The sequence below is a fragment of the Marmota marmota genome, unplaced genomic scaffold, assembly GCF_001458135.2.
Source record: "Marmota marmota marmota unplaced genomic scaffold, marMar, whole genome shotgun sequence".
Classification (NCBI taxonomy): domain Eukaryota; kingdom Metazoa; phylum Chordata; class Mammalia; order Rodentia; family Sciuridae; genus Marmota; species Marmota marmota.
The window spans coordinates 25,537,145-25,565,080 of record NW_026000142.1 but is presented as its reverse complement, the minus strand read 5'-3'; the positions used below and the strand labels follow the sequence as shown (position 1 = coordinate 25,565,080).

Here is a 27,936-nt window from a genome sequence, read left to right as displayed (position 1 = left end):
CCATGTGAGTGGTATGATTTTTCCCAACCTTTCACCTTCAGCCTGTGTATGTCTTTTCCTATCATATGAGTCTCCTGAAGGCAGCATATTGTTGGATCTGTTTTTTTAATCCAGGTTACTAGCCTATGTCTCTTGATTGGTGAATTTAAGCCATTAACATTTAGGGTTACTATTGATATATGGTTTGTACTTCCAGTCATGCTTATTTATTTATTTTAATTTGGCTAGTTTTTCCTCTTTGGTTATTTTTCTCCCCCTTTACTGAGATACCTCCCACTGTTAGTTTTGGGTGCTGTTTTTCAATTCCTCTTCTTGTAGTATTTCGCTCAAAATGCCTTGCAGTGCTGGTTTTCTGGCTGCAAATTCTTTTTACTTTTGTTTATCGTGAAATATTTTAATTTTATTGTCAAATCTGAAGCTTAATTTTGCTGGATACAGTATTCTTGGTTGGAATCCATTATTTTTCAGCATTTGAAATACATTGTTCCAGGATCTTCTTGCTTTCAAGGTCTGTGATGAAAATCAGCCGTTAACCTAATTGGTTTACCCCTGAATATAATCTGCCTCCTTTCTCTCGTAGCTTTTAATATTCTCTCCTTGTTCTGTATGTTGGATATCTTCATAATTATGTGTCTTGGAGTTGGTCTATTATGGTTTTGTATGTTTGGGGTCCTGTAGGCTTCCAGGATTTGGCAATCCATTCCATCTTTCATATCTGGGAAGTTTTCTAAGATTATTTCATTCAACAGATTGTTCATTCCTTTGGTTTGAACCTCTATACCTTCTTCTATCCCAACGACTCTCAAGTTTGGTTTTTTTATGACATCCCATATCTCTTGCATGGATTGCTTATGATTTTTTAACATCCTTTCTGCATTGACTATATTCTTTTCGAGTTGATAAACTTTGTCTTCATTATCTGATGTTCTGACTTCTATATGATCTAGTCTATTTGTAATATTTTCGTTTGAGTTTTTAATTTGGTTTATGGTTTCCTGCATTTCTAGGATTACTGTTTGATTTTTTTTAATCTCTATCTCCTGGTAGAGTTCCTTCTTTGCAATTTGAATTTGCTTATGCAATTCGTTTTCAAAGTATTCTTTCATTGTTTCGACTTGCTGTCTAATGACTTCTCTAAGATTCCATTCCATCTGTGTCAGGTATGCCTTGAGTTCTTTCTCTGACCATTTTTCTGATGCCTCTAGGTTCTCCTGTAGATTTAAGTTGTCCTGCATTGTTTGTAATCCTTTTTTCCCTTGCTTTTTCATGTTCTTCACGTTACTTTCCAACTCTGTTTAACTGCTGTGTTTCTGTTTTCTCCTATAAATTTGTTTTGGTTTTGTATATCTCTGTGGTCTCTCCTTTGTGGTGGGAGACTATGCCTAGAAATGTTGGACTTTATTGTACTTTAAAGCTGATTCATTCAATTCATAAAAGGCTTCCGGATTCTGTATGCATATAGTGATTTGTTGTTTGGTCTTAGGACTTTGTGTTTAGGTTAGGTGCTATGATGGTATGAGGGTTAGTATGTCTTGGCTACTTTGGAAGATTGTTCTACTGAAGGGGGATATTAACAGGCGATTGGATCAGGGTGTTTGGTAATAGCTAGGTATTTAGGAGCCCTATAAACAGCCTCGAAACATTCACCTATTTGCATTTAGACAATTACACATAATGGAAGACGTAATGCTTGGGATGAAAGTTGGGGGGTAGGGGAAGGAAGGTGCTCTTAAAAAGAAAGAAGGAGAGTGAGATAGATAGAATAGAGGAGAATGGAAAGGACAGTAAAACTTGAAAAGGGAAAGAAAGAAAGAAGGAAAAGGGGAGAAAAAATCTAATAAAATAGAAATTTTTAAAAAATGAAGTCTTAGAGATCCATTTTCTTCTCTTCCAGTAGTCAGAGCTTTGCCCTCCGAGCCGAGCTTCTGCCCTCTATGTGCCGACAGCAATCCCTGTAAGGCAGCTCCTGGGAGTCTCTCAATCCTGTTAGTCCAGAGCCGTTTCACTTCTCCGGCCCTTCCCCCCCTTCCTCCTGCCAGCCAGCCAGGTCCTGCTCATCGGAGGCGGTTCCCCAAGGATCTGGTTACACTTGCAGCCCCACCGCGTGCCCTATTTCCCAAACGACTGAGCACTGTCTCTGTCATTCATCTAAGCCCCAGTGCTGTAGAGCGGTGATCTGGGATCTGACAGTTTAATTTTTCCGGACCCCTTTGGTGGGCACGCCCTCGGAAACTGGCGGCTAAGACCTTGGGTGTCACCACTGGTGGTAAGGGGAGTTGGGGATCGAGAATCCCCTCTACTTCCCTCGGTCCCTACAGTCACGTCCACTCCACTGGCGGTAGGAGGAGTTGGGGGTCGGGAGTCCCTCGGCCCCTACAGACAAGCCCACAGAGAGATTTTTGAGGTTTCTCGGCTGTTTGTATCTGGTGGGGGTGGGAGTCACACACCTGCTAAAGCGGATTCCGTTGGGAAGGAATCTCGTTGGCAGAACTCTGGTGACTTCACCTCTCTGCTATGGTGGGCCCCAGGCTCCTTGCCGGAGTGTCCGTAGAGAGGGGTGGGACTGGCCTATCTCTGGTCTGACCCAATCTTGGTTGGTTTTGGTTCCCGGTTTGCTATTTCATGAAGGCTTGGTTACAGACCTCTTCATAGGGTCCTTGCGCCGCGCCTGCTGAACCGCCTTGGAGGCTGGTCACTGCACAGCGGCGGCTGGTTGCTGAGCCACGCGGCGGCGACAGCTATTGTTGTTGTTGTTCCTTTTTCATTTTATTTGAACAGAGGAAAAGAATAATATCCTTTGTAGAGTCTGACAGTATTTAAATCAGGAAATGCTGAAAAAGCGTTTGGCACAGTAATTAACACATGACCTTAATAAATGTTAATCGCTATATTTATAATATTATTACTGCCTTATGTCTTTTTTTGCATTATAATTCTTATTACACATATAGAGCACAGTTTTTCATATCTCTGTTTGTATATAAAGTATGTTCACACCAATTCATGTCTTCATACATGTACTTTGTATAATGATGTCCCTCACATTCCACCATCATTGCTAACCCCCTGCCCCCTCCCTTCTCCTCCTACCCCTCTGCCCTATCTAGAGTTTATCTGTTCCACCCATGCTCCCCCTCCCTTTTTTTTTCAGAACCTCTATCTCATTATCGAAGTGATCTTTTGTTTCCTGTGTTTTCTTTCTTATATCACCCTTTAGTTTGCAGAACATTTTAATCATGTACATCCTGAACTCCTTCTCTGAAATTTCTTCTACTGTGATGGTCATGAATTCTAGTATTGTATTATCTTGGCTTCTTTGGGGTACTTTCCTTCCTTGTTTTTCCATGTTGTTCCTGCATTTTCCCTTCTAGCAGTGTGGACTGAAAGTTTTACAGTTTCTAGCCTATAGACTCATAGTGTCCCTGCAGGTTTCCAATACTTCTCCTTTAAGGGGGAGATCAATATTAAGAGGAATCAATGCAAACAGTATGCAGCCTTAAACCAAATAGGTCCTATTAAGACATTCACAGTTCTGTTGCAATAGACAGAAATGATGTGCTCAATTATTATCTACAATATAAACAATAGGTTTGTGAAAGGGTCTACAGTTTCTAGTGGTGGACAAAGGGAATGGGGGTGAGGGATGAGATGTTAAGGAGGTAGGAGGTGAGGCTTTAGAGGTAGTAGATCTTGAGAAGTGTGTATGAGTGATCAGAAGAAGTTGGCTAGTAGCAGGAGAAAAGAGAGAAAGAGGTTCTCCAGTAAGAAAAAAGTGGGAAGAGAATAGAGAGAGTACAAAAAAAACATAAAAACAAAAAAAAATCAGTTAGAAAAGAAAAAAATGTAACAATAGAAGATAAAAGAATATGTGACAAAACTGTAGTATATACTATTCAGACATCCCAGTCCTTAGTAGCTGATTGCACGGAAAGTACTTGGTTTCACAAATGTTGGGGATGTGAGGGCAGAAAAAGAGGGAGGAAGAAAGAGGAAAAAAAAAGAAAAAAATCTTGAAGGAAAATTCAATGATTGTTTCTGTTGGATCTTCTCATCCAGTAGGCGAAGGTGTTGTTTGCTGGTGCCTCCACCCACCCAGGGGTGAAGGTTATTAGCGTGGGAAGGTTAATCTTCGAGATGGAGCTCCTGGAGGAGGGGTATAGCACTTCCTGCCCCCATTGGAAGACTGTATCCCAAGGATCTCTTTTGGAGCCCACTCATGAGCTATGAGCACCTGGCCTTCGCCCCTTTGATTGCTTGTAGACTCCACAATTCCTGGTCTCTAATTTAGTCTCTAAACTGTATCTATCACACACCCCTCCCATTCTCCTTTCCATTCCTGTGGGCTGAACTCTGGGGCCTGTGCACCTGGTGCAAAAGCTGTTCTGTATCGGGCAGATCAAGACCAGGCTTTTAGAGCTACAGGCGGGCAACATAACTGCAGGCACTCTGCCGGGTTAGTGGCTGGGAGTGGGGCAGTGGGGGGGGGATTATGGGGTACCTTGATATTGCTTATAGGCCCCAGCCAGTGTCACAATATGTAAGTTGTCCCAACTAAAGATGGTGATGTCGGCAGTGGAGGTAACTCAAGATGGTGACGAAGGTATCGATGGAGGCAATCACTTTTGGAGATGGGGCCGCAAGGGTGGGTGGTGTGGTGGCATTGTGTGGTGCTTTCAGAGGTGCAGTGCTGTAGCATTCAGTGGGCAATATGATTCCCTACCCACTGGAGGAAGAAGTAGGCATAAAGAAGGTCAGATCCCAGTGTTCACCATGATATTACAAACCCAGACAGGTCTAGTCAAGCCTGAGAAGAAAGAGTACTCTAATCCACAAAGCAGAGCTTCATTACAAAATGCTAAGAGAGAAATCCAGAGATGATACCAAAGGCCAAAGACTTAGAATGTGTCAGAAGCAGCGAAGGTGAGGAGAGAGCAGGAGTCTGATAGCCTAGAAGCTTTTTCCCCTTGCTCTAAAGGTCAATCCTTGAGAACTGATTTAAAAAAAAAAAAAAAAAACAGACACCCACCACCATATAGAAAGGCCCCAGCTCAGTGACGTTTTTAGCAATCTATATCTCACTTCAGGGTTCTAGGCAGCAGTCTAGGAGCTGGCATTGGAAAAATATATGTATCCTCATTTAAAATATGGGAATGATAAATCATTCTTCCTGTTATTCAGAGCTCCCTATAAAGTAAACATATCTTTCACTGTGACTGGAAACATTCAATCCTGATATTTACTGTACGTCCAATAGAAGACATGAATTAAACACTATTGATGATGTAGAGGGCTTAAGTTTGAATCCTATTGAGATAAAAGAGACATCCCCAGACCTCTTCAGTTTGAGACTATAAACCAAGCTCCAATGAATTTTTAACTTTAAAAAGAAATACCTTTTGTTCTTCACAGCAGTTTTAAGTTCTACTCCATGTTTTTTGTTGATACCAGTTACCTTCCTATTCTTAACAGTTAGAGTCACACTTATATTTTATTATGTATGTACTATAATTAAACAATCATACCCATACAAACATACATACTATTTATTTACTTCTATTATCCAACTGTCAGCCCCAGATCTCTTCCAGTTCTTGGATCTGGTTGAAAGAATAATGTTCTGGGGCTGAAAAGGTTAAATATTCCCTTGGAGTAAAATGTTGGGTTCTGCAGCCTAGATTGGACATTTAAGATTATATGTTCACTTGCACACAATTGCCTTTTTCTCCCTGTTTTCCCCATGTTGTTATTCATTGCAGCAGTTATTCTGGGTACCTTTTCAGACTATAAGACCCTTGAGAGAAGGAATTAGATTTGTCTTAATCACTACTACCCCAGGACCTGGGCATAAATAATAGTTGCCTGCCTGAAGAGGCTATTTGCCAAGGATATGTAAAATCATTTTATATCTGGCCATTCAAAAAAAAATGCACCTCTTAAGACTCTCATCAGTCGCTGACAAGAATTCCCTTAACTGGGAATATATAACTCTAAAGTTCAACAACAGCAACAGAAATCGATGAAGTTTCTGCATTTCAGTTTACTGGGATTTTGCTGCCAGTTATTTCTAGAGGTGTCATTTTGACAACTCAGAATGCCAATACTTTAAGATAAGTTGGCCCATTTCTTAAAGTTTGCGAGAACTCCAGTATTCACAAGACTATCAGTAATAGGCTTCTAGCCATGTCCTGTAATACAAATATTTGTTGGTGAGTCTAGTTTTTGCATTTTTTCCCGCCTGTTTTGATCTTAATTATGGACCATGATTAATAAAATCACAAACCAGTCCTTTGTCTCAGATTACCTACATCAGTCTCATTGGTTCTTAGATAGTAAAAATAGTAAAAATTATACTCTATAATTATATAATGGTTAACAGAAGGGGGAGCAGCAACTATCCATAGCAACTTACCTACTAACAAGCAGGGTACTTATTCTTATATCATTTTCTATAAAATAGGGTAATAATAATAATAATACCCATCTTATAGGGTTGTAATGAGGTTTAAACCAGTTGATTCATATAAGACATTTAGAAGAGTGCCTGGCACATAGTAAATTCTCAATAAATGTTTGCTATTAGTTTTGCATTATTAATATATTTTAGGAAAACGAAGGTACTACTAGTTTTACTAATTTCCATCACAATATTTTTTTATTTTCTTCAACATTTGTTCAAACTACTAATCTCACTAGGGTTTCCAAACTCTAGGACACCTAAATGATGAGTATAACTTTATATAAAAATGACAATGTCATTATTATCTAGGCATGAGCATGGATAACATGAAAATAGTGGGTAAGAACGAGATATTGAGTTCATCCTATATACTAGACCCATAGCTAACGTAAAGCATGTACATCTGGACCTCCCAATACATTGCTTGTCTTCATTATGGTATGTTTAGAAGTGCAAAAGTTGGACCATGGGTTGAGTGCGTTAGTACCTAGAGATAAGGACAGAGGGCCCATATATACCCTTGTTCAAACTTCCAAACTGATCAAATGGCAAGGGTCAGAAAATGAATTTAGCACCAGTGCTCTACAAACATCAGAGGATTCATGCTGTGATCACCCATATTTCAAGAGAGACTGGATCCAAATAGTCTTTGGTGACATTCTGTATAGGACTGGAGCTGTGAGCTGCAACTCAGATGGATGCCAAAAAGGAAAATGCTGGGTCCAGCAAGAGTGAACTTACACAGAGTCACTAATGGGAATAGTCAGTAGCCCAAAGGATTCCAAAGTTAATCTGGATTCCAGCTGAAAGCAATACCAAGGGAGAGTGGTGGCCAAGCAGTGGATTAAGTCTGCAAAAAGAAGGCCCCAGCCACTGCCTTTCCTAACATCACTTGCTTTCCATCAAAGTGACCCATTCTCTTGAAACATGACTCAAACTTGCCTTTAAGAGTTTAGCAAAAGCAATTTACACAGCCAGAATGAGGCTGTATTAGCTTTTCCACTGCTGTGACTAAAAGACTCACCAGAACAATTTTAGAGATGGAAAAAGTTTATTTCTGGGCTCAAGACAGCCACTTCCATTCCTTGGGGCTTGAGGTGAGGCAGAACATCATGGTGGAAGAGTGTGGTAGAAGGAAGCATCTCACATGATGATCAGAAAGCAGAGACACTACTAGCCACACCCTACCAACCCTTAGTCACTCAATTAATCCCTATCAGGGGATTAATTCACCGATTGGGTTAAGGCTCCCATAACACAATCAGAGGTAAAATATCAAGACACATAACAAGCAGGCTCCAAATAAGATCAAATGTTGGTCCCAATAATAAACGATGCAGCTAATCAGGGAATTAGGATAGAACTATGTTGCAAGCTGAGAAGACCCAGCAGAAATACCTGAAAGGCACAGAGGCAGAAGACAGAATAGAGAGGATATGTGAAGAGAACTCTACTCATTATCTTAGTCCAATTGGGCTTCTATAACAGTACCTTAGGCTGGGTACTTAACCTATATAAATTTATTTGTCATATTTTCTGGAGGCTGGAAAGTCTGAAATCACCCTGTCAAAAGATCCAGTGTCTGTTGAGGGTCCACTTCCTGGTTTGATGATGGCTATCTTCTCATTATATGACAGAGAACAGATACTTACTTTCTGGCTTCTTTTTATAAAGGCATTAATCCCATTCATAAGGGCTTTACCCTTGGATCTAATTGCCTGCCAAATTTTGCACCCCAAATACCAAAACACTGGGGTTAGATTTCAATGTATGGATTTTGGAGAGATAAAAACATTCAGCCCATAATATCCACCATCTCTAGCTTTAAAGATGGAAAGGAGCCATGTAAGGAATACAAGCAGCCTCTAAAACTCAGGAAAGACAAGAAAATAGATTGTTCCCTTGAGCTTCCAGAAAGTAGTCCTACCAGCACCTTGATTTTTAGCTGCCTGAGACCCATGTTATAGTTCCAATCTACAGAACAATAAGATATTACATGTTTGTTTAAAGCCACTAAATTTGTGGTGATTTTTTTCAGCAGTAATAAAAAATGAATACACATTACAATTGAGGAAAGATTTATTTTGTTTGTTTATTCTTTAGTTTTTAAAAAAAAATAGCATCAGGGCTGGGGTGGTGGCTCAGTGGTAGAGCGCTTGTCTAGCATGTGTGAGACACTGGGTTCGAGTCTCAGCATCACATATAAATAAATGAATAAAATAAAGGTTCATCAACATCTAAAAAAATTTTTTTTTAAATAGCATCACTAATGAGCCATTCTTTTACATCATCAATGTATCTTTACATTTGCATGTGTATTTCCATTTTTCTTATTCATCACATCTGTATCTGAAACCTCCATTCTGGGAATTTTTTATTAATTAATTTATTGATTTTAATTAGGTATATATGACAGCAGAATGCATTTTGATTCATTGTACACAATTGCAGCACAACTTTTCATTTCTCTGGTTGTACACGATATAGCGTTGCACCATATGTGCAGTCATATATGTACCTAGGGTAATGATATCCATCTCATTCCACCGTCTTTCCTGCCACTATGCCCCTTCTCCACCTCTCCCTCCCCTTTGCCCAATCAAAGTTCCTCCATTTTTCCCATTCCCCTCCCACAACCACCCCATTATGGATCAGCATCCACTTATCAGAGAAAACATTTGGCCTTTGGTTTTTTGGGATTGGCTTATTTGCTTAGCATGATATTCTCCAGCTTCATCCATTTACCTGCAAATGCCAAGATTTTATTCTCTTTTAATGCTGAGTAATATTCCATTGTGTATATATACCACAGTTTCTTTATCCATTATCTATTGAAGGTCATCTAGGTTGCTTCCACAGTTATTGTGAACATTGAGGAAAATTTTAACCTAGATTGTGTTTGACTTTTTAAAATCAACAAAAACCACAGTTTTCACAAATGATAGTTCTTTTGTATGTAAAAACCAACTTGTCAGAGAGGGGGAGTAGGCAGGGTTGGAGGATGAACAATGTATTTCATATTCTTTTTATTCCCCAGAGCTGTGGCCAAGTTAAGTAATCCAGACCAAAGCCCAGATCATGGCTGCTCTAGATGCCCTCGGTTTCCATTTAGAAACTCTAAGCTCTGCTCATTGTTATACATTGCTCTCCATCAAGAATTAAGATCCTCTGAATTTATCAATAATTCAAATGAGAAGCATCTTGGAATTTAAAATGCTTTAGATCATCCCAGTCTATCTTTCCATCAACATACCCCAGTCTCTGTTGTAAAGTGGTGAATGAATCACAATAGACTTATAAATGCCAAGAAGGAACCTGGGCCCATAGTTAAAAGGATGAAAACATAGAGCCCCAAGAGAAGGAAAGCCCACCACACACAGAAAACAAATTCGAGCTCCCTGCTTAGTTTCCAAAGCCTCTGTCAGTCCTGTCAGGCTGAGACAACTCTGGGTCCCATTTTCAAAGCAAAATCACCTTCTGGACATTTCACTGGCTGGTTAAGACTGGATGAAATTTCGTTTTAGTCAAAGGAACACATTGTACCGACTGAGGCATTGTTCTTTGAATATCATACTGGTCGAGGCTTTATCTATAAACTTTGGGCTACTGCTGTTAGAATTTGAAGTTGAAAGATGTGTGAAAATCTTTTGACAGAACATTTAGCATGCTGACTCCTTTTACCCTCTCTTGACATGATTTTTGTCCAAACCTTTTTTGAAACCTATTGCCTCTTCCAATTCAGTTTCTCTGGGGACAGTGCCTCGTTCTAATACACCAGCATTCTCAACAAACACACGTTACTGGAAGATCTTACCATAGATTAGCCATAGTCTATCTCAAATTTTTAAAGTCTGTATAATTTTTTTAAGGAGCAGCAAAAAGCATGGAAGCCTTAAAAAATTGTAAGACATGTCTGATGAGAAAAGGGAGCAACAATTTTTTTTAAAAATCAAATAATTTTCCTTGGCAATCTTTTCCTTTAGCAGTTGTTTTGTATGCAATAACTAAGTCACATGGGGGTCCTTATAACCTTGATCTGAAACATCTAAGAGGTGAGGAGATTGGAGAGAGGAAATGACACCAAAGAGGGAAGGAACAAACATAAGAACTTTCAGCTTCAAGATTTTGTAATCCTGAACCAAAGCCGCTGTTCTGCACTTTCAATAAGGTAAAACAAACAACCAAATAAAAAAATAAATAAAATTCAGTGCCTAGGCTAGATCATGGCTGCCCTGAGTGATACTACAACCCTCCTCTGCAAAAATATTGCAACTGCAACTCCATTGCTTATACAACTGTTCTTAAAACTGTATGAGGATCAGAATGGGGGCATACACACACAGGAGGAGACAAAGAGAGAGACTAAATTGTGTGGAAACTTAGGTGCCTGTTAAAATATGTGAATGTGAGTCTGGGGTTGAGTAGTCTTTCCTTTATGAGTGTATTTTAAGCAAGGACTCATTTTCCTGAAGCTTAGTTCCACTTCCAATGTCTATAGTATGCAACATTTATTTTGCTCTGTGTTTTTCTTGAACAGTTTTTGCCATTTGAAGTTTCAAAAGCATTAAAATATTACTTTTAAGTATATGTGGAATTTAAAGCAAGAATGGGTATCCTCACCTTGTTCCTGATCTTGGAAGTAAAGCTCTGAGCTTTACTGCATTGAGTGTGATGTCCGCCGTGAACTTTTCACCTGTGACCTTTATCATGTTGAGGCAATCTTGCTCTATTTCTCAATTGTTGAGAATTTTTGCATCTATATTCATATATATATATATATATATAAAGTATATATATATGTATATACATATATATATACTTTTATCATTAAAGGGTGTTTAATTTTGTCAAACACATTTTCTTCATATATTGAAAAGATCATGTAATTTTAAACATTATTTGTTATTGTAGTGTATCATGTTAATTGATTTTTAAATTTTTTTTAAATTTTTATACATATAGATGGACAGAATGCCTTTATTTATTTTTACATGGTGCTATTTTTACATTTGCCACTGAGCTATATAGCCCCAGCCCACATTAATTGATTTTTTTTGTGTGTTGAATCATCCTTGCATCACAGATAAATCCTATGTGGCAATGTATATGGTCCCTTTAATATGCTTTTGAATTTAGTTTGTCAGAATTTTGTTGAGGATTTTTTCATCTATATTCATCAGGGATATTGGCTTCAAATTTCTATTTTTTGTGGTGTTTTTGTTTGGCTTTAACATCAAGATAACACTGTTCTTACAAAATGAGTTTGGAAGTATTCCCTCTTTGATTTTTAAAATAAGTTTGAGAAGGATTAGACATTAATTTTCTTTAAATGTTTGCTAAAATTCACCAGTGTACTGGAAGTCCTAGCCTAAGCAGTTAGGAAAGAAGAAAAAATAAAAAGGTATCTGAATTAGAAAGGAAACAGTAAAATTGTGCTTTTTGCAGATGACATTCTCTTATAGATAGAAAATCCTAATGACTCCACCAAAACAAAAAAAAAAATTGTTAAAACTATTAAATTCAGTAAAGTTATAGGATACTAAATCAACATACAAAAATCAATTATGTTTATGTACACTAACAATGAACTGTTTGGAAAGAAGATAAGGAAAACCACCTTATTTATAATAGCACCTAAAAGGTTATTCTTAGGAATAAACTTAACTAAGGAGGTAAAAGACTTACATTAAATACCATAAATTATTGATGAAATTAAGAAAAATAAAAACAAATGGAAAGATAGCCCATGTTCATGAATTAGAAGACTTCATATTGTAAGAAAGTCCACACTATACAAAGTAAGCTGCAGATTCAATGCCATTCCTATCAAAATCCCAATGGCATTTTTTACAGAAATAGAAGAGGGTGAAACAATTCATATGGAATCACAAAGGACCCCAAATAGCCAAATCAGTCTGAAGAAAGAAATTAATGCATCATACTTCCTGATTTCAAAACATATTACAAAACCAAATAACTTAAAAAATAATAGTACTAGATATATAGGCCAATGCAAGAGAATAGAGAGCCCCCAAATAAATCTATATGTCTATGGTCAACTAAAAACACCAAAAACATAGGCAAAAAAAAAGAGACAAATGAGGCAAATCAAACTAAAGAGCTTCTGCACAGTAAAGAAAAACAATCAACAGAATGAAAAGGCAACCTATATAATAGCAGAAAATATTTTCCAAGCATATATCTAATACTAGGTTAATTTCCAAAAAGTCTAATAATTTCCTACTACCTGATAGCAAAAACAAAACAAAAACAAACTGATTTTAAAATGGGCTAAAAACAGTAAATATACATTTCTCAAAGGAAGACATACAACTAACCAATAGGTATATGAAAATATTCTGAATGTTACTAATCATGAAAATGCAAATCAAAACTACAATAAGATGCTACCTCATATACATTAGAATAGCTACTGTCAAAAAAGAGGGGGTACGGGGTGTGGTGGTACACATGTGTGATCACAGAGGCTCAGGAGGCTAAGGCAAGAGGATCACAAGTTCAAAGCTAGACTGAGCAAAAGCAAGGCACTAGGCAACTTAGTGAGACCCTGTCTCTAAATAAGAATACAAAAAGGGCTGGGGATGTGACTCAGTGGTTGAGTATCCCTGAGTTCAATCCCCAGTACCAAAAAAAAAAAGAGGGGGAAAGGTGTTAGTGAGGATTGCAAAAGATGCATCCACTGTGGAAAACAGTATGGAGGTTTCTCAAAATATGAAAACAAGAATTATCATATGATCTAGCAATCCCATTCCTTGGATTTATCCAAAAGAATTGAAATGAAGATCCCAAAGAGATATTAGCACTCCTATGTTCATCACAGCACTATTCACAATAACCAAGATATAAAAACAACCTAAATTCCCATGGACTGATGAGTGGATAAAGAAAATGTAATATATACATACCATGGAATATTATCTATCCTTAAAAAAGAAAATTCTGCAATTTACCATATGCGTGAAATTTGAGGACATTACACTAAGTGAAATAATCCAGTCAAACAATGACAAATACTGCATAATCCCACTTACCTGAGACGTCTAAACTAGTCAAACTCATAAGATTAGAGTGCAATGATAACTGCCAGGGGCCGAGCGGGGAGGAGAAATGAGGAAATTACTAACCAACGGGCATAAAATTCCATTTATACAAGAGGGAAAATTCAGAGATCCACAGAACAATATTGTGCTTAGTTAACCGTTTAAAAATTAGTTTAGGGCTGGGTTGTAACTCAGTGGTACAGCGCTTGCCTAGCACATGTGAGGCACTAGGTTGGATCCTTAGCACTGCATAAAAACAAATAAATAAATGAAAAGGTATTGTGTCCATTTACAACTAAATTTTTTTTAATTTTGTTTAGGGTGTAGATCTAATGTTAAATGTTCTGACCACAACAAAATAGAATTAAGGTGGAAAATGCTGTATTAAGGATCACATTCTATTTTAGGAAAGTGACTAGATATGGGTATGCTGTTTTCAGGGATTCTTTGGGGTTGAGAGAAGGAATTATATTTCTCTTATGGTCAGCAAACCATACTAAGAATTGAAATGCTGGTAGCCAGATTGGTACAAGATTTCTGACCTTACCTAACTTCATCCTACAGTGACTTTCCTTAAGTCCTGTGGTTAGTCAAGGCAGAGAGTGAATATGCCACCCTTTTTGTACCTCCCATGCAGAAAAACATTTAGTTAGCTCATGAATTATTTTTATAAGTACAATTATTTCTCATAATATGTACATGGAACATCAATTGAATACAAATTTACTACTAAATATGAATAACATAAGGTAAATTAGGGGTATCCACTCAATAGTCTGGAACTGGGCTCCCTGGTTTACAAATAAAGTTATGGTTTTGGCACATGGGGGTGGTCTAGAGGCTCATGAAGAACTCCTTTGCTTTGGGTATTATCCTGGCTGAAGCAGATACTGCTAGGAGAATCGTGACAGGTGCACCACACAGGGTCCTGTACGTATGGCCATGGAGGAAAATGGTCTTTTCTTCTCTTGACATCCTGTGTCCTCATAAGCCAGTAGAACAGAATAGAGAGCCCAGAAATAAATCTAAACATAGATGGTCAATTAATTTTCACCAGGAGCACCAAAAGAACACAAAGGGGAAAGGCTAGTCTCTTTAATAAATGATGCTGGGAAAACTGGATTTCCACATGCAAAAGCACGAAATTGAATCTTTATCTCACACTATAAACAAAAAAACAACTCAAAATAGATAAAAGACCTAACTGTAAGATCTGAAACCATAAAACTCTTAGAAGGAAAAGCCTGACATTGGCTTTGGCAATGATTTCTTGGATATCATACCAAAAGCTTATATAACCAAAGCAAGTATAAAAATAGAATTACATCAAAAGCTTCTGTACAGTAATGGAAACAATCAACAAAATGAAAAGGCAAATCCACAGAGTGGGAAAAAATATTTGCAAAAAACATCAAATACAGAGTTGATATCTATGATCTATGAAGAACTCATGCAACTCAATAGCCAGAAAAAGGATAACCCAATTTAAAAATAGGCAAAAGATTTAAATAGACATTTTTTCAAAGGTGACATAAAAATGGCCAACAGATACATGAAAAGGTGCTCAACATCATTAATTATCAGGGAAATGAAAATCAAAACCATCATGACATCCTATCTTACACCTTTGAGGATAGCGATTATCAGAAACACCAGAGATAACAAGTGTTGGTGAGAGTGTGGGGAAAAAAAGAACCCTTGTACAGTATTAGTGGGAATGTAGCTTGGTGCAGCCATATGGAAAACACAATGGAGGTTCCTAAAGAAATTAAAAACAGAACTTCCTTGTGGCACAGTAATCCGTTTTCTGGGTATACACTCAAAGAAATGAAATCACCACCTTGTAAAGACCCCTGAATTCCCATGTTAATTGCAGCATTAGTCACAGTAACCAAGATGGAGAAACAAACTAGGTGTCCATCAGTGGATGAATGGATGAAGAAATCGTAGTGTGTTAAACAGTGGAATATTACTCAGCTTCTTAAAAAGAAAGGAATCCTGCCATTGAGTGCAACACAGATGGAGCCGAAGGATATTATGCTAAGTGAAATAATCCAGACACCGAAAGAAAAATATTGCATGATCTCGCTTTTATGTGGAATCTAGAGACTAAAACAGTATTTACCTGAATTGGGGTGGAAGGAAGGAGAAAAATGCGAATATGCAGGTGAAAGTATACAAATAGCAAATATGTAGGATAAACAAGTCAAGAGACACTAGGATTATAGTTAATAATACCATTTGGGGGATTTTTGCTAAATGAGTGATTTCTGCCCCTGCTGTTCTTGCCACAAAGAGGAAAAATAACTATAGATGTGAGATGATGGATCTGTTCATTTATTCCACTGTAGCAACAACTTTACCATATGCATGTATCTTAAAGCATCATGTTGTATGCCTTAAATATACATAATGATATTTATTTTTTAAAAATACTATGTCTGGGATGCAGTACAGATTTAAGCACATGGAAATACACCTAAGCCAAGACCTCTCCTACAAATTTCAGACACATTTGTGACCTGTTCAGTATTGTAATTATTGAAATTTTCATTAAAACTATGTTAATTATCATCCAAAAAAACTAGTTAAAAGAATAGTTTAAAGAAATAGCTTCATTAAAACAAAACAAGAACCTTATTGATTTGTGTCTATTTTTATCCAAAGCAGAAACTATTCTACATTCAAGTAAGTGTGTGTGTATATATACACACACACTTACTTGAATGTAGAATAGTTTCTGCTTTGGATAAAAATAGACNTATATATATATATTAATAAAGTACACACATACACACATAAACAGACAGACAAGCATGTGCAATCTTAACAGGAATATATACCTCTTACACATATGAAAATACCTAAGTAAACCCCACCATCATGCCCCCCTACAAGAGTGAGGGCCTAATTAAAATAATATATGTTCTATGATTATATAATTTTATCAAAATGGATTCTACTGACACGTATAAGTAAGAAGAACCAATTTTGTAGAAGTAAAATAAAAACATGCCTATGGTAGGTGGAAAAAAAATATTTGGCTTATGCATAGCCAACTTAAAATATCAAGCCAAAAAAAAAGAGATGGGTTTTCTTGTAAAATGTGTACAAAACCAAATACACTCTATTTATACATTTATATAACAAAAACTCTTTAATTCCCAGTTCATATGTTTAGAATTTATAATGAATTTAATGTTCTCAGCATTACATATAAGATGAAATTCTGACTAGGTGAAATACTAGTGCAAACAAAAGAAATATTTATACATTAAAAACTAACAGCTTTTAAGTGTCACTTTCATTTTAGTAGTTGTCACACTCAAATAAATTTCTAATTATAAATATCCAAAGCGATGTTAAGCCTGCCAAGATTCTATCTGTTCTGAGTACCAAAATCAATAGTCTAAAGTGACTTCACATGCACTGTTATTGTGTACATGTGGAGGATTATAGCATAGTCAAGTTCAAATCCTGGTTCTACAACAAGGGGGCTTTGTATTGAGTAAGCTATTTAAAATTTCTGCATCTTCGTTTATTCATATGTAAAAATAATAGTAATAAATAAAATCAATGTTGGCAAAGAAACAAAGAATGGCAATCCTCTATCCCTCTTCCTGAGGTATGAGCCAGCTGAGAGATAGTGAGGAGCTGTCAGATGGAAATTAAACTAGTTCCTTTATTATAAGAAAGGCTAGATTATAAAATCCTTTGGCCAAAAGAACTTCCTCACCTGTATCTCAGAATTAGGCATGCTTATCTTCCTAGTCTTGGTCAGTGCTATGTATTCACGTGTTGGAGGCTTGGTCCCCAGTGTGGTGATGTCAGAGTAGTACTTTGTAAGAGATGGGGCCTAGTGAAAGGCCTACGGTCAGTGGGGGACCTGCCCTAGAAAGGGAGTACTGGTCTCCTAGAGTGAGTCTTCCCAAAAGTAAGTCATTATAAAAGGCAGAGCCTGACCCCAGAGTGTCAGTATTTCAAGGAATTTGGACCCTAGTCTATATCAAAGGTCATCTAGCAGTGCTTAGAGACCAGAGGTACATTTAACTTTTTACATCCTAAATTCTGATTTTCATTATATTTGGCTATTAACCCTCAAACTTGGGCAGATTAGCAAGTGATATTACGCAAGTAAGCATTTTCCCACTTGTTTGGTATCATATTCTGTAAAATATATTTCTTCACTTACTATGTAGCTCATCCATGCATGTCTGGATGGACTTTTAATCATCTGCTTACCACCATGATCCAGGTTTTCACAGCTAACTCAGCACTATGTGCTTCTTCAGGCAAATGAGTAGCTTGGCAGAATACAGAGACTTTCTCATCACCAAACACAACTTTCTAATTCTTTGGAGAGTTCAGTGTTTATTTATATTTTCTCTTAATACCCCCCATCAATCTAAGGGGTGTCATATTTTTCATGACCCCAAGTTAAATCCCCATAAAATTATATTGGTTTTAAACCAAAATTTTTCAAGACACAATTTGTTTTCTCCACCACACACTAAAGGATAGAATGTCATGTCCCGGGTTATCTAGGGACTCCATTTTTCTAGAAGTAAACTAAGGCAAAAATATTGTACCTTTTTCCAGAAAACTCGTATTGCTCCATTTTGTCAGCCATGAGCTGATGAAGAAGCTGGGAGAACGAGTTGTCTATCTCTTTTACCAGGTGTTTAGAGTAACAATCCTTGTGTGAAAGTTCCCCCTCCATAGCCTGGCAGCATTTGTTGGCATCAATTTCTTCAACTACTGTATGCTTGAATAATTGATAGAGTCAAGTGAATGCAGGTTCCTTTTTTCACCAAGTTCCCCTTGAGTGCTTCAGCAACATGAGGCAATTTATCATGCTTTTTGTGCAACAGTGCATAGACTTTATAAAGAATGAATTTAGACTTTCTCTTCCTGTTCAAAAAAAATAAGCAGTTCTCAGGTTCACAACACTAAAAGCCCTGATTGGGATAGTTGGACCAGCAATATTAGCTGGCCCAAGTAACTCAAGTCATAGACCCCCCTGTTGCTTTTTTCATCTTACTTCATTTTCTTTTGGAGAAAGACCCAATTACCAAGGTTTGTGGATTTTTCCACAGACATTACATTCAGCTCTTTAGCAAAAAAAAAAAAAAATGCCAGGGCAATTAGTGGCTCTGGGGAACCATTAGCCATTTGTGTACTCTTTCAGAAGAGCCCATTGTGGGGTGGGCAGGCTCTGCACAGGGCTTCCTTTTAGAATGTGAACACTTCTTAACCATTTGGAACATGCTTAAAATGAAAATCAACAGTGACACCCTCACAAGGACACCTTTGTTATATATTCTAGATTAGAAGATATCATGGCAGCATACAGGAAGCCCATCTGTTCATCATTCCCTGTTCACCTCCAGCTTGTGAGGGATCATGTCTCCTCAGCATTCAAGAATGTTCTCTGATATACTTTCAGGAAACCTGCTGCCAAGAAGAAGGAATATATAACTGCAAGGAAGATAGTCATTTCCTGGGTGGCATTCTAATAAGAAACCCATTTTGGGATAATAGCTCAATTGGAACTAATTTTCCATTATCCCTTGTGGTCAAGAAATAGCCTGTGTGAATTAATCAAATGTTCTGGTGCCTTGTATACTGTTATGGTTTAGATGTGAGGTGTCCCCCAAAAGCTCACAGGCGAGACAAAAATGATTGGGTTTTGAGAGCCTTAACCCAATTGGTGAATTAATCCCCTGATAAGGATTAACTGAGTGGTAACTGAAAGCTGGTAGGGTATGGCTGGAGGAGGTGGAGCATTGGGGGCATGCCTTTGGGGGTATATATTTGGTATCTGGAGAGTAGAGTCTCTGCTCTCTGATCATCATGTGATCTGCTTTGCCACACTCTTCCGCCATGATGTTCTGCCTCACTTTGATCCCAGAATGGAGCAGGCCTTCTGTGGACTAAGAGCTCTGAAACCTTGAGCCCTCAAGTAAACTTTTCTCCCCTAAAATTGTTCTGGTCGGATCCTTTAGTCACAGCAGTGAAAAGGCTGCTAAAACATATTACTCTACCGTTCAGTGTTGGTGCTACATCTGAGAGTTGATCAATTTGTAAAGACTTGAAATAATTATGAAGCCAAGAGGAATATTATTTAATCTTTCATTGACTGAGAGGAATCTTGCAGGTACTTCTCAGGATTGGGAGCAGCTGTTAGTTTCTAGTGGCTATGCAAATCATGCAGGTTAAAAAGGTGCTGGTTAATAGAATGCCAGAAAACAGAATTATTATAGCACTCAAGCATTAATGCAGAAGATAATAGTCATGCCATTCTGAAGAAAGCAACTGAGTCGGAACTACTTTAATGGCTTAAATCAAATATACTAAAGTTTGGGAGACTTGCTTTCAAAGACAAAACAAAACAGTCCAGTAGAAGGATCGGGAGAAGAAAATGTATGTTTGATGAACATCACCAAAAAGAAAAAACTCATGCCAGAGCCATAACGTTTTTAAAGTTTTTAATGCATTTGCGAGGATGTTTTGATCCTACGAGATAACTATGTAGATTTTCTAATCAGATAAATTAGGGCTCAAATCCCTCATGACAAGGAAAAGTTGATAAGAAGCAGATGGACAACCTGGACATTTTATAGTGTCCCGTAGCCTAAAGGAGACCTAGGCTTCCCTTGCTAAATAGACCTAAATATTTTTCTGTAGGAACCCCAAATCCTGGCATTGTTAATGAAGTTTTAAGATGTCTCTAAACATCCAGTTTCCTTAGATTGTGAAAAATAAATATTGTGTTTCAAAAATTCTGTGTTTAGCCAGGCGAGGTGGTATATGTCTGTAATCCCAGTGGCTTGGGAGGCTGAGGCAGGAAGATCACAGGTTCAAAGCCAGCCTCAGCAATTTAGTGAGACCCTAAGCAACTCAGCAAGACCCTGTCTTTAAATAAAATATCAAAAACCAGCTGGGTATATGGCTTAGTAGTTGAGTGCCCCTGGGTTCAATCCTGAATTTACAACTTTCAGCAAAATACCCTTTGCATAAGATATAGTTAGAAATTATTTTATCTATCTTCCCATATTCTTCACTAAAAATTTTATTGAACAAGCCATATACTTTGAAAATAGGGAACCATGGATTGTCATGCATATTTTCCTGTGGTTTTAGTTTCTGAGTGTTAATTCTACTTCAGTTCTTTTCATTTCAATTTATAACTCAAGAGTTCCCAGGAATGGAAATCTTAAAGATAGTCTACCCTTAGGACAGGAAGACCTTGAGCAAATGTGTCTTCGTTAATGTCACCATTCTACAAACACCCTGCTGTGGTGAAGTTGTCCTATTAGGCCCAATAACCTGTCTGAGCTTGGGTCATTTCGTGATTTCTATTAATTTTAGCTCTACTGTGACCTACGTTATTCTTCAGGTACTCCCCGTTTTTTTATATAAGAAAGTATTGTCTTTCAGATAAAATGTATTTACTAGCTGGGTTGTGGATTACACACCTGTAATCCCAGCAATAGCTGAGGCAAGAGGATCACAAATTCTAGCCCAGCCTCAGCCACTTAGTGAGACCCTATCTCAAAAAATAAAAAGGACTGAGGATGTGGCTCAGTGGTAGTGCACTTGCTAGCATAACAAGAAACCTTATGTTTGATGCCTAGTATCATCAAAAACAAAAAATATTTACTACATAAAAAAAAATCATTTCAAATATATTTAAAATACACCAACTAATTTAGAAGTGTTTCTCCAAACTATAGTTCAGATTCAAAGATCTTCTGCACTGCCCCAAATAAAGTGAATCTTGCTGTAGGAGTAGGGGTGGATCACAATGTCAATGTACTTTTCACAGTGATTCAAAGTCAATACACACCCTGGTACTTTCCATGTTATCCTAATCCCTTATCTGGCTACTGTCATAGCTCTTCAAAGCCAGCCTTGAATTGCCGTTCTGCAGTGTTAGAATTCCTAATGGTCTATTTGCAATAGAAGCCTCCCCAAAAATGTACCCAAAAATCCAATTTCTTAATATTTTCTCATATATCAATCTACCTTAGCCTCTCAGAATGCATGGGCTTACCATAAAGTACATTCCCAGAGTCCTCTCTGCTGCAGAGGCTGGGCTGCTTTCAAGTTTACCAGGAAGACATACACACACACACACACACACACACGTGCCCAAGGGCTCAGAGTGGAACAGTGATGAGGTTTGTTGCTGTCTACCTCAAGATGGATTTTAAATAATGGTTTGACCAACAATGGAAATATTTGCTAAAATAAAATGCTAACTTTTTGTTGTTTTGTTTTTTCCCCTCTCTCTCTCTCTTCAAGCTGCCTGCCTTGTGCTCGGCTGTATGATTTTCCCTGATGGCTGGGATTCAGATGAAGTAAAGCGGATGTGTGGAGACAAAACAGACAAGTACACTCTTGGGGCTTGTTCAGTCCGCTGGGCATACATCCTGGCTATTATTGGAATTTTGGATGCGCTGATCCTCTCGTTTCTAGCATTTGTGCTTGGTAACCGACAAGACAGCTTGATGGCAGAGGAACTGAAGGCAGAAAACAAAGGTGAGATCCCGTTAGGGAGCTCTCACTGTATGCACAAAAAAAAAAAAAAAAGTACTCTCATTCTTTCCCATGAAGTTACTAGTGCTTCCCTCTGGTTCTAGTTTGTTGTTCTGTTAATACTGTCTAATTACCAGACTTTCCCTCAGACTTAACTATAGAAATTTGCACAAACACTTAACTTTCTGAGGCATCTCTCTGTGGCTGCCTAAGTCTGTTATTATTTAAATGCATTTTTCCAGTTTCTTGTTCTCTTGTTCTCTGAGTTCAGGTTTGCCATCAGTTAATGGCTAAGATGAAACATTGTGGGGGAGTCCATTTAGTTGAATGGGAAGTGTTTCCGTGTGTTCAGTTATTTTCCAGGGTTCAATGAATGTCTGGGAAATCTCTAAAGTCATCACAATCACTTTATTTGAATTCAAACTCATCATCTCAGAGACAAGCAGTGACACTGGTCCCAAAGAGTTGCAGTTAGAGTTTACAGTAGTTAAGTTAGCTGGATTTTAAACTTATCTGGATAATCAAATGTCCTCAGATATCTTTTCAAAAGGAATTGCCCATTGAAACACAAAGAAACTAGCACAGAAAGCAGGACTGGTGAGTAAATGCATAAATATGTTACAGTGGGTGAATAAGAGGTGGCAAGTCATTATTCAAGATGACTCTTGATTTTACAGTTTTTAGAACAGAATTTTTATGTCAAGGTTTTGTTACAGACTTAAGTCCATGTGCCTGTTTTCTTTATGTTATCTCTGAACTTTAAAACTTTGAACTTATATCAGCGCCTTCAGCTGAGTGGCTCCTTCTACTAGCATTTTTCCTAACTGGAAACTAAATCCATGCTTGAATTGTGAAATTTTGTTTATTTTTCAAGAAGTTGCTAATTTCAAAAATCACTTTAACAGGTCGCCAATGTAAGCCAATATTAATTTCTACATAAATGTCACATGTAATGATTGCGTGGCAGGCTTCATATTCAGACCATCACTGTTTGATGCTTGTAAAGTGTGAAGAGGTAAAATGGAGCAGTTCAGGAGAACAGCAGCATCCACAAACCTTAGCTCCCTGAGATACAGACAGAACGCGTGTGAGTTTACTTAGTCCTATCAAAAATACTCCAAACTCAAAAGCAACTTCTTCACAGGGGAGTCATCCTATAAACAAAACTACCTCCCTCTCAGAGTTGCCCTTTGTATATTAAAAAAAAAAGACAATATGAAGATAATCATTACACTTTAATTTATGTTGTGCATTTAGCACATTCACACGTACTCACTAATGTGGTTTTCTTGTTGTCTTTGTGGCTTGTTGAATGTATACAGTTCTCTGTCTAGTTCACTTCAGATTTAATGGCAAGGAGACCTCAACTTAGAACAAATCATGTTTCCTGAAACAATGAATTAAATAAAAGACCACCATGTTCTGCAAATACTTGGTTTCCATTGCTGCCCAGTAGTGGACCAGAGTGCATTTGTTCCCTAAGTTCAAAGTTATATTGAGAACTTTTAATGACCTAGATATCCTTGGCCACAAATACAAGAAAATTCAGAAAAAGAGGGGGAAATAACAAAAGCAGGAACATTTTTACTTGGTCATTAAGCATTCCAATTCATGCTTCAGAAAGGAGCAGCCAGGATTATAGAATACATACTCCACAGTTTTCAAAATGGGTCTGTTCTCCTGGTTGATTCAGTTAAATATTGATGTCTGATCCCTTCTGAATCTTCATTAAGGAAACTATCATTAGGAGGGAACATGTGGGTAAATGTTTGGATGGGAAAGAAAAAAGAGACTGATGTAAGGTTTAGGGATTATCACTGTATGATTTTTCTATGTTCTCCATCTCCTCCATTTTGCATATTTCTTCCAGTGTGTTCTGAAGGTCTAAAATCAGTAGCAGTTCATCCACATCAGATCAAATAGAACCAATAAAGCAACAGAGAGCATCAGGCCACGCTGATGAAACATTTCAATGACACTGCCTTTTCATTTCTCAATCCACAGTCCTTAATGTAAGACTCTTACATTATGCAAGATGGAAGATGCAAATAGCTCTCTTATGAAGGCATGTCAGGCCCTCATGCTATACTTGGTCTGTATAAAATCAGACCAAGATTTCTGAGCCTCACACAAAATCTAATCAAACCTGCCTGTTTCTAAGAAATGGTACAAGGTCTACAGTTGCTTTACAAAGCAGCCTTTATTGTTTATCATTTAAACATTTGTTCAATGTTGAAACTTTCAAAGTCAGCTTGTTTGACAAAAGACCAATCAATGATCCAATCAGTGGGTTTTTTTTATGTTGTGTGTGGGAACATAGTTTCACTAAATAGTAGTTTATTAGTAGTAGTTTAATAGTTTGATAGCTTTTAAGCAGATGCAATAACCAAAACTAAGTGTCATCAGTATCCTAAGGAAAGACAGATTGGGTTAAATTAAAATATTAGAATAACTTCTTATTATGAAATTTATTATACATAAATGGATAAATTTGCAATTTGTATGAATGTATTAACATAAATTTTCATTATTAAAAACATTTTTCTCACTATTAGTTTTTTCTGATAAAGCTACTAAGATATCCCTTGGTAGCCAAGGCCTCGTGTTGGTTCCAGAGTGATGCAATGAGTCAAAGGCAAATCCAGTTCTAGCTCAGAGTTTTAAAAGAATTTGTTAGTCCATGGTGCCCTCTGATGTCATAGAAGCAGCAATGCCATATCTCAGACCTTGGCTCCAGAGAATAAATCCTTCATACATTCCTCTATCAGTTACATCACCATACACACTGCATTATCTTCCACCATCGTCTTACAGTTCTGTGGTCTACCAATCACCATATCAACCTACTTCTATAAATAGTAGGAGTATCATAGAGGGAATAATTTTGCAATTGTACCATACACCCCCAGATTGAAGAAGTTCTGCCTAAGGAGTAAATCACCTATTATGGGCATATATTCTTTTTTTAGTTTTTATAATTAATCCAACAACATGCCTCCCCATTTATCTGGAAAAGCCACTGTGTAGAGTCACGTTTTCCATGTATTTTTATAGCAACGATATTGCTTAGATCCATGAGTGCTTCTCAACAACTACCCCTGTGGATAAACTAAAATGATTGTTTCATGAATTCTAGCATGTATCAGGGAAGGGAAGGGAACTCAGTTCTAATTGTTGAACTATGCTTCACTCACAGAGCCAAGATGCAAGGGAATTTAAAATGCTCCTGAGCCATAAATCAATCATCACAAAGAGATGCTATTCAAAGAGAAAACAAGGAGGAGGTACACAAATAAGTCTCCACCTCAAGATATATTTCCCGTGAACTCACCACAATCTCATTTCAGCAGCCCCTCTACACCTCCCCAATGCTTCTTAAGCCTCTCCTTTCCCAAGAGTGCAAAGGTCATTTTTAAAAAGTCTTAGCTGAATCTATCATAAAGTATGAAATGGGAAAATTGAAAGGAGGGACATTTAACATGTTTTCGGTAAACTGAAAGTGACATTGAAGATGCAAGTGTTATCTTAGAGAAAATCTCTCTAAAGATAAGGTTAATCATCTATGGAATTCCATCAAAGTGCCAGGATTTTTTTTTTTCATGCAAAAAAATAATACCCCACTGTATGGAATCCAACTGACTTTATACAGGATTTGGCACATGCAAGAAAACTCAGCCCTCTGCTATGAACTGGGAAGCCAATCCTGCAGGCTGTGTGCCCCTGGCTCTGGGGACAATAGTGGATGGGCAGGTGTTCCTTCTTGTTTAGGATTTCAGCAGCATGATTTCTAAATGAGCCAACAACTGTAGGCATTTAACCTTGATATGCTGTTTAATTGCATATTTTAACACACTGAACTGTAAAGTCAATTTAATTATGTAAAATTAAAGTTTCATCCAGATAAAAAGGATTTGAAATGAAAGCTTCAATTTCAATTTCTTTCATTAATTGTGAAAGGATAAATAATTACATTTTCCAGAGCTCCTATGCCACAAATATCTCTTTCCTTGTCAGACATCATTTATAAAGAGGTCTGTTTCTACATTTGTGTGTATAGTCTTTGGAATTGCTTATCAGATAATTGGGTGAGCAGTTTTAAAGTCACTTTGTCTTCTAGCACTTAAACTGCAAATGAGAAAACATGATTATCCATCAAGAGGTGACCCAAGCTACCATTTATTTATTAAGTGGCTTAAACAGTTTTTAATGCTATAATAGGTGGAGTTAGAATAAATTCATTTTTCTTAACTAATTGAGAAATCTTTTGAAATTTTGATTTTAGCTATCATACCATGCTATGGCCACATTGTGAGTGGCAGTGTTGTGTAGTGGAAAGAGCATGCACTTGAATTCAAGCTGCCCAGTGCTAGTACTGTCCCTGATACTAGCTGACACCAACATCTTAAAAGTTCAAAAATTAAGTTTTCTGGTCTATAAAATGCAGGGTCTGTCCAAATGGCATATGAGGTTCCTTCCAACTCAAAAATATTCCAATTCAGGGTACACCTTCAGAGGTGTCCTTTAAACAGAGGATTTGAGGGTGCTAAGAACTCTTGCACTCAGTGCAGTGAACACATTAAATACTTTTAGGGGCTCAATAGCATGTAAGGGTGACAGAGAGGAGGGAAATATAAAGATCAAGGAGAAGAGATTCTAGTGTACTGCTGTTTCCTCCTTACTGTACACCACCTGCTGACACGCACTGATGCAGACCAAGCCCTCATACCACCCAGAGTGGAATGAATTAGATTTAGAAATTTGGACCCATGAAAGAGGAACGGTCTTACCTAACTAGGTTCTAAAGCCATGTGGTGTCTGTGTGGATGGAGACAGAATACTAGTTGCTGATCTGAATTCCAGCAGGCCTTGAACACCCCCTGAACATCTCAGAGCCTCAGCTACACCTTTTAAATATGGGAACACCTATACTCAGTCCCACCTCCTCTATGGATTGGGAGAGTTCACTAAAATCATGTGGATGGAAGTAATTTATAATCCCAAATATCTACACAGACTTTTATTTATTACTAAGCACCTTCCCCATATAAAATTTTATTTAGTCTTTGAAATAACACTGTGAGATATTTATCATCATCCTAGTTCTACACATCAGAAACTAAGGTGCAGATTACTTCAATATTTTGTCTGAGTTTTCAAAGCTAGGAAGGAATGGACTGCCATTCAAACACCAATCATTTTACTCAAAATTACAAGTTCTTTCTTTTTTTTTTTTTTAGAGAGAGAGAGAGACAGAGACAGAGACAGAGACAGAGAGAGATTTTTTAAAATTTTTTTTAGATTTTGGCAGACACAACATCTTGTATGTGGTGCTGAGGATCGAACCTGGGCCGCAAGTATGCCAGGCGAGCACGCTACCGCTTGAGCCACATCCCCAGCCCCAAGTTCTTTCTTTTGCACAATACTTTTAATCAATTCTTAAGAGATGTTGCTGTCATTGGTTCAACCTGACCAGTCAACCCTGTAAACATAGAGTTTAGTCTTGCTTTCATTTGGTAGCCTTTAGATGTTATTTAAGCAAAACTTTGATACACTTGAGAATAGCCTCTAAAACCCACGAGCTTACTTAGCTATAAAATTTTATAAAAATATCCAGTGAAGTAAGATCAGGAAGCCCAGAAGAAAGCATCTTCAAGTGCTTTGAATTAAAACTTTAATCAAGCCATAGTGAATTGTCTGCTTCCCAATGGGATTTGTGTTGAACAAAGTGCTATGGTCTTCAAAGAATCGTGGAATGTGCCTCCAAAAAAACTGCATACATCCTGGTACTTTTTTTTTTTTTTTTTTGGCAGAGTTGGAGCAGACCTTAGAGATCCTCGTAGCATTGTTTTATATCCTTGCTGCTTCTAATTCCTCTTC

The 27,936-nt window shown here is 37.5% G+C and overlaps 1 protein-coding gene across 3 annotated transcripts in view; it reads left to right on the top strand.

The window, feature by feature from the left end:
* Positions 1-27,936, top strand: part of Lhfpl3 (LHFPL tetraspan subfamily member 3) — a 510,182-nt gene that overhangs the window by 324,675 nt on the left and 157,571 nt on the right. For all 3 annotated transcript variants that reach the window (XM_048786168.1, XM_048786167.1, XM_048786166.1), the window contains exon 2: positions 21,826-22,062. In XM_048786168.1, the coding sequence (XP_048642125.1) occupies positions 21,826-22,062 (237 nt within the window). The remainder of the gene's footprint in view (positions 1-21,825; positions 22,063-27,936) is intronic.